The following is a 7,585-nucleotide window of genomic DNA, read 5'->3' as shown; positions in this document are numbered from 1 at the left end:
TAATTTAAGAGCCCAACAATGTGGCGTCCCAGCAGCGTCCCTGGCTTGGTTTGTCATCTATCCAGCTATTTTGGATGCGCTGCAGTTTTTAATCAGGAGATCTTCGAGGAATGTGCATACTTTACTTCCCACAGCCGAGGGCGCAGAGCACACATTTCCTTTTTGGTACCCTGCGAGTTACTTTTTGCTGTTTCCCGGGGCCCCGGCTCTCCTTGAGAGTCCCGGTCCTCGTCTCCAGGAGCCGGCCCCGCCGTCAGCTTAGGGGCTGGGGTCGCCCATTCCCGTAGAAGGGCTCCGGGGCCTGGAAATGCCCGCGGCTGCGGGGAAGAAAAGGGATCCCCGCCGCGGCCGCCCGGATTTAATCCTCCCGCCGCCGCCCCGCCTCCTTCCCCCGCGCGCACTTCCGGCCGCGAGGGCTCTCGGGAGCGCGCGCCGCGAGCCTCCACCAACCAGCGGCCGCGCCCGGCCGGCGTCACTGCGCACGCGCGCGCCCTGCGCAGGTTCGAATCTCCGCCGCGTCGCGCTGCCGCTCGACGTCCGGGCCGCAGCGGCGCGGGGCGGGGAGAGCGCGCGGCTGCCTCCGGCCCTCGGCCTCGCCCTCCGCCCCGCGCCGGGCCCATGGCCAAGCGGCGAGCGGCCGAGCCGCTGACGTTCCACGTGCCTTGCAAGCGGTTCCTGCCCTGCGAGCTCCCGGAGGGGCCGCCGCCGCGCTGGGCCCCGCCGCCGGGCGCCGCGCACCCCGCCCGGCCCCGCAAGCGCAGGATCGACGCGGGGGCCATGGCCGAGCCCTCGGCGTCGCCCAGCAAGCGCCGCGACGGCGGGGAGGGCCGCGCCCCGGGCGGCGGGCGGCCGGGCTGCGGCCTGGACACCGGCGAGCCGCCGCGGTCGCCTCCGCAGGGCGGCCCGGGCCGGGACTCGCGCGAGCGCCGGGCCCCGGGCGGCGGCGGCGACCGCGGGGCGGGGCGCGCGGGGCCGCCGCGCCAGGTAGGCCGGGCGGGTACGCGCGCTGCGGGCGGGCGGGCGGGCGGGCGGGGGACCCTGTGGAAGCCCGCCCGAGCTCCCCGACCAAAGCCGTACTGCCGAGGCGCGCTGTTGTGGAGTTGAGCTGTGAGGCACAGCACGCAGGAGGTCTCCCCGCTTCCTCGACCCTGCGCCTAAGAATACTTAGCTCTGGCTTGTCAGGTCTCCGCAGCCGCGAGCGTTTGATCCTACCAAACCCTGGCAGTATGACCAGTCTAAATTGAAACGTCTGTAAGTGCAGTACTCGATCTTGAAGATTTAGTTTTAAAAAAGTGTGTATTAGCCGGGCGTGGTGTTGCAAGCCTGTAATCCCAGCATTCGGGAGGCTGAGACAGGAGGACTACGGTTCGCGGCCACCTCAACTACTACTTAGTGACGCCCTTTGCAGCTCAGCGAGACCCTGTTTCAAAATAAAGAATAAAAAGTAGGGCTGGGGGTGTAGCTTGAAGGTAGAATGCCCCTGGGTTCCATCCCCAATACCGGAAAAAAAAATTGTTTTGATACACATGAAATAATTTAGATATAACTAAATATATTGATCTTATCTGTTTCTCTTACGTAATTAGTATGACTGCCTTAAATTTTTAAATTAGTTTGTGGCTCACGTTACATATTTACGAGTTCTACATTTAGAAATTCAGGCTGCTAGGCTGAGAGAGGAGGATCGCGGTTCAAGGCCAGCTTCAGCTACTTGAGGCCCTTTGCAACTCAGTGAGACTCTGTTTCAAAATAAAGAATAAAAAGTAGGGCTGGGGGTGTAGCTCGAAGGTAGAATGCCCCTGGGTTCCATCCCCAATACCGAAAAAAATTTGTATTTTGATACACATGAAATAATTTAGATATAACTAAATATGTTAATGTTATATGTTTCTTTTACATCATTAGTATGACAGCTTGAAAATTTTAAATTAGCTTGTGGCTCACGTTACATATCAACGAGATCTACATTTAGAAATTAAAGCTGCTAGGCTGACAGGAGGATTGCGGTTCAAGGCCAGAGACCCTGTTTCAAAATAAAGAATAAAAAATAGGGCTGGGGCTGTAGCTCAGAGGTAGAATACCCCTCGGTTCCATCCCCAGTGCCGCAAAAAAAATATAAGGGAAATTCAAGCTGCTTTTTCCCAGTTGTAGGATGATTTAACAATTAAGAAGTGGAAAAACCAAGTGTAGGGCTCAGAATTCATCAACCTCTTCAATCACTACAGTATGCATTCATCCAACATTTTCTATTGTCTTAATAACTATTAATTGCCTTGTTGTCCCCTCTATGAATTTCATTAAGCATTACTTGTTGGTGCAAGGAAAAAAAAAGAATTTTATAGCTGAGACTTTCTTTACCTGTAATTGTGAGAAATTATCTTTTAGACCTGATCAATTTTGATTGCCATTTTTGGATGAAATTGTAAATATTTTTCTTCTAAGTTTTTAGGAAACATGAGCCTTATGTAGACCTTTTTTCCTTCAGATTCAAAATCAACTTTTAAAAATAATATTATACCCTCTGCAACTCAGTGAGACCCTGTTTCAAATTAAAGAATAAAAGATAGGGCAGGAGGTGTAGCTCAGAGGTCAAATGGGTTCCATTCTCAGACCCACAAAAATATATCATTATCCAAACCTGTTAAGCATGGACATATGGACGCTATGTAGTTTAAAATCTTCCTCTTTAGACCATTTGTGGAACCCCACCCATATATAGGCTTGCCTTTCCTACTTAAATACCATATGCCATAGAGTTGATAAGAGGGAAATACAGAAACAACAGGCAGAGGAGTGTTTAGAAACTGACAAAGCTGCTTAAAATCTGCTAGAATAACTGTTAACCTCATACTAGTGACTAGGTCTGGCAGCCCTCTGTTTCATTAGTCGCCAAAGCGCATGGCAGGAAAGAAGCTTGGCTTTTGGAGTTTCTTCACCAAGGCTACTATTCTCTTGGCAGAAGCCTACCACCCAAATGCCTTTTGTTATGTCTGTTCTCTAGCTGCTTCCCTTCTGCAAACCTAAGAAGGATATACTCTCTCCTGCCTCCTTTCCTTCGTCTCTTGAAAAAGACAGGCTTGTCTTAAGGGTATCATAACTAATTGCGAAGAGAAAACAGGCTATAACAAAAACATGGAGGTAGAAAAAGGCTTTTTCAGTTCAGTGTAGTAAATATCTGCCTGATTTCTGGTATGCTAAAAATAGGGCTTAAGTCTGCTAAGAATAGGGCTTAAGTCCCTGCTCTTGACCTGAGATCTCATTTAGTTATACTACATCTTTTAAATTGAGGGTATAATCTAGGTAGATTTTGGCACTGTCCTGCAACCTCAGAATACCACCTACATTATTTTAGCTTTTTTTTTTAACTAGAGAACTTAAAGCTAGATGGGTATTCATGAAGTGTGTGTGTGTGTGTTATCATTTTATGCATGTTCATTGTTAGACTCTTAAGCAACAAGAGGTATTGTGTGGTACTGGGGATTGAACCCAGAGGCAACACCCCCAGCCCTATTCTTATTTTTAAAACAGGGTCTTGCTAGGTTGCTGAGAGTCTCACTACTTGCTGATGCTGTCCTCAAATCTGTAGTCCTCCTGTTGCAGCCTCACAAGTACAGGGGTTACAGGTGTGCACTACCATGCGTTTTGCTAAGGAGAAAATGATTAATGATTCATACTCATTTTAGGGATATACCTAGCAATTGCTGTGCTAACACTTGTTACCAGTGAGGTCAAGTTCAAAGTTAGTGGGTGGCGGAGTTATGCAAACCCGGGTCTGTCTGGTGACAAAGTTGTTTTTTTAGCCACTAGATTATATACTGAACAGCATCAAAGACCTCTTTTCGATCTGTTTTTAAATGCATAGTTTTAATGATAGATTTTTTCAAAAAACAGAACTAGAACTGTGTTTTGACCCCATTTGCTTATTAAAGTGAAAGTTGTCTTGACATTCTTTAATGTATATTAAGTACCCTCAAAGACTCTGATTCTCTAAGCCTTAAAGGATGAGATATCGAATGAGTAAATTTTCTAATGACACTTTCTTATAGATGTGGACTCTCCAGTATAGTGACCACCAAATACATGTGACCATTGAGCATTGAAATATGGTTAGTCCGAATAATGCTGGAAGCACAAAATATGTGCCAGATTAACTATTTTGGGTATATTAGGTCAAATAAGATACTAAGCTTAGTTCACCTATTTCTTACAGTGTTTTGCTGTGATTACTAGAAAATTTTAAATTATATATGTTCCTATTATATTTCTGTTGGACAATGCTACTATAAGAACTTGAAAACAACAACATATATACATGTTGATCTAGAAAAGGTGTTAATTTACAGCATTATCACCCCATATGCCTGGTATATAATTCCAGTGCTACTTCCTTTATGCAAAGTATTTTGTGGGTGCTTGGAATTCTGTACCGATTTTTAACTTTATTGAAATCATTTTTAAAGTCATTCAGAGTAAATTGCCAGATTTTTAAAGGGCCAGCAACTCATTTGGATTGATAAATTTTTATTGCTTTAAAAGTTATATTAAGAGATGTTATCAATACTTTGGCTATGTTAAGTCAATCTCTTTAAGATTCCCAACCTCAGGGAAAAGACCACAAATAAGTTGTAAGGGGATGTGTGTGTTTAAACGATTTATATTTTCCTTGCTGGGCATGTTGACACACACTTGTAATCCCAGTATTTGGGAAACCGAGACAGAAGGATCCGGGTTTACAGCCAGCCTCAGCTACTTAGTGAGGCCCTCTACAACTTAGTGAGACCCTGTTTCCAAGAGTTTTAAAAATAAGGGTAGGGGTGTAGCTCAGAAGTAAAAGGCTCCTGGGTTCCATTTCTGGTACCAAAAAATAAAAATAATTTATATTTTCCTCATTGAAAGAAAGCACTTTAAGATCATTTTTATACAATATCCCTGGGTGAAAAATTAGAAAATATTAAAATGCATGGATTTGACTGAGGACATGAAGTACTTTCAATAGGCAAAATTAAAAATTTATTTGTCGAAAAAATAAAAAATTGTAGTCTATAAAATCTATTTGAGTTTGCTTTTAAAGCAAGAAAGTTTGTTTCCTGAAAGAAAAGCCTTTTTTTCGAAGCTACTGATATATTTTATTTTCAACTCTTTTCTTAAAGCACAATGAAGAATTTTGGCAGTATAATAGCTTCCAGTATTGGAGGAATCCTTTACCGCCTATTGATCTGGCAGACATTGAAGATGTAAGTGAAAACAGACCAACAGAAGCACCACTTCAAGGCAAGAATGAAGTGGTTGAGATTGACATGGAGTCCTGACATGAGGAGCTGAAGAAATGGGATCCCCTGAATGGAGGAGACATCTCCATGGAAATTCACATGTTCTTAAGGAAAAGTTGCTTTCCATACTTGACGTCGTAACATTTCCAAACCTGAAAAATGAGGAAAAGTTGTTTTAAAGATAAATGCCCTTAGTTACTACTGACACCTCCCACTAGGGATTTGTCAGTACTATAGTACAGCTGTGGAAGCAGTATTTATGCGTCTTAAAGACAAAGAAAATTTTTTTAGGTTCTAACTTGGAAGGAACTGATCTAATAAAAAGGAATTTCTGGCAGTTTTAGTTATAGGTGGGAAACAGTCATATCTTCCTCGTCAGCATCAAAAAAATTTATTTGGTACATGAAGTGAGTATCATTTTATAACAACTTATTTATACTTTCTAATACATCTTATTGACTCAGTGGAATAGCTGACTTGAACATCTATGCAAACCTGAAATGTGGGGGATTCTTTTTGAAAGTTAATCTTGTTTTGATGGAGCTTTGTAAATGAAAAGTAGTGAGAATTTTGTGTAGCATGTTTAAAATCTGGTGTTTGTTAAACTCTGGGTGATAAAGAAAAATGAGAAATAAGTCAGTGCCTGCCTCCCCTCCCCCCAAACACACTTTAAAGATATAAAAGGAAGGACATTTGTTACATGACCAGTTTCTTGGTTTTGAATTTATTTGAAGGCATGGTTTTTATTGCTTATTGACTTAGACCTATAGTTCTCAACACTGACAGGACTTTAAAAAAATCTGTCTGGTCCCTGTTACAGAGCGATGCTCATTATTCTGAGATGGGCCTTAGATAGAGCTATTTTTTTAAACACTGGTCCTCCTTTCCTCTAATGTGCAGACAGGGTTGAGAACCACTAGATTTATGGGAATTTTTCCTGTTTAAAGGAAATAGCTAATTTGCCCTAGAACAATGCCTGTTAGCTTTGTTTTTATTTTGTTCTGTTGATGACTTTGTTACAAATAAGTTATTGTGTTGCTTTTACTGTACATTGTTTAAAAAAAATAAAGCAATTTGTGTTTGAGTTACATGAGTATCAGTGACTAAGTTAATTGACTTTTGTACTGCATTCAAAATGTTGGCTTTGTAATTTGAGTACCTTGTCCCCACTTGTATATTTTTATTGGTGGTATTAAGTACAAGATTCAGAAAAGATGTAAGTGCCAATGAGAAGGGAATAAAAACATGTACGTACTGCAGGATTTAAGTATGGTGTGGCATTTATAAGGAGCAGACGACACACTGTCTAGCACTATGGAGAGACATGGGTCGACGAAGACTTGTAATGCCTCTTTCCATGTATGTAACATTAAGGAAATTATTTTTCATCTTGTAAGTCTCAGATTTTGACCCTGTAAAATGAGAAATAATAAATAGTATCTACCTCAGAGAGACTATTTATTGCTAAACAATGTTCTAAGTACTTTACCTACCCCATCTTGTTTGATTCTCATCATAAGGTAAGTTCAAAAGATCATTAGCCTCAATATATTTCATCATTCCACTTTAACTGCCATTATAAGCTTGGAAAAAATTGAAAATAGGGAAGATAAAATTGTAAGTTTTCTTTCCTTTTGTTTGACCCTGAGGTAGGAAAATGTATCTAATGCCCTGCAGTGTCATGCTATAGTAGACAGTCAATAATTCGACATTGGTAAACAGGCCTACTCATGGGAAGGTAAAGCCAATATTTTTGCTTCTATGAATATATCTTACAAAGCAAGGCCATTTGCCCAAAGGCCACAGACTGAAATTATAGGTGTGAGCCACTACACCTGGCTGGACACATTTTTTAAATCTCTTCCTACCTGGCATATATACTTAAGCTGACATCTCCCCATTCCCCCATAACCTAAGCCTGTGGTAACATTAACGGTATTTTCTGAGATGGATGTTTTTAGTTCTACATGAGTAAGATCATGTGGTATTTGCCTTTCTGCTCTTGGCTTATTTCACTTCATGTTATCCAGTTTCATTCATGTTGATACATGATAGGATTTGTTTTCATCTTATGGCTGAATAGAATCCCATTGCAAATTTATGCCTCATTTTCTTTATGCATCCATTTCTTGATGAAATCTTGGTATTATAAGTAGTGGTGTAATAAATGAGACTGTAGATGCCACTTGGCTGGCATACTGATTTTTTTTCTTTTGGACATATAACCTGCAGTAGGGTTGCTAGGACTTGTGGGAGTTGAATTTCTAATATTTGGAGGGTAATCTTTTCATAAAGGTCTTATTAATTTTCATCCC

At 42.3% G+C, this 7,585-nt stretch overlaps 1 protein-coding gene across 1 annotated transcript; it reads left to right on the top strand.

Moving 5' to 3' along the window:
• Positions 1-618: 618 nt before the first annotated feature.
• LOC308272448 (uncharacterized protein C9orf40) lies at positions 619-5,309 on the top strand (the record flags this gene model as incomplete). The annotated part of the gene is made up of 2 exons (XM_080709264.1): positions 619-984; positions 5,151-5,309. The coding sequence occupies 2 exons, from the start codon at positions 619-621 to the stop codon at positions 5,307-5,309; spliced, it is 525 nt and encodes a 174-aa protein (XP_080565390.1).
• Between the last annotated feature and the right edge of the window lie 2,276 nt (positions 5,310-7,585).

The sequence above is a fragment of the Muscardinus avellanarius genome (assembly GCF_963383645.1).
Source record: "Muscardinus avellanarius genome assembly, chromosome: 13".
NCBI lineage: Eukaryota > Metazoa > Chordata > Mammalia > Rodentia > Gliridae > Muscardinus > Muscardinus avellanarius.
The sequence above is the reverse complement of the archived record's forward strand: the minus strand, read 5'-3'. Positions and strand labels throughout refer to the sequence as shown.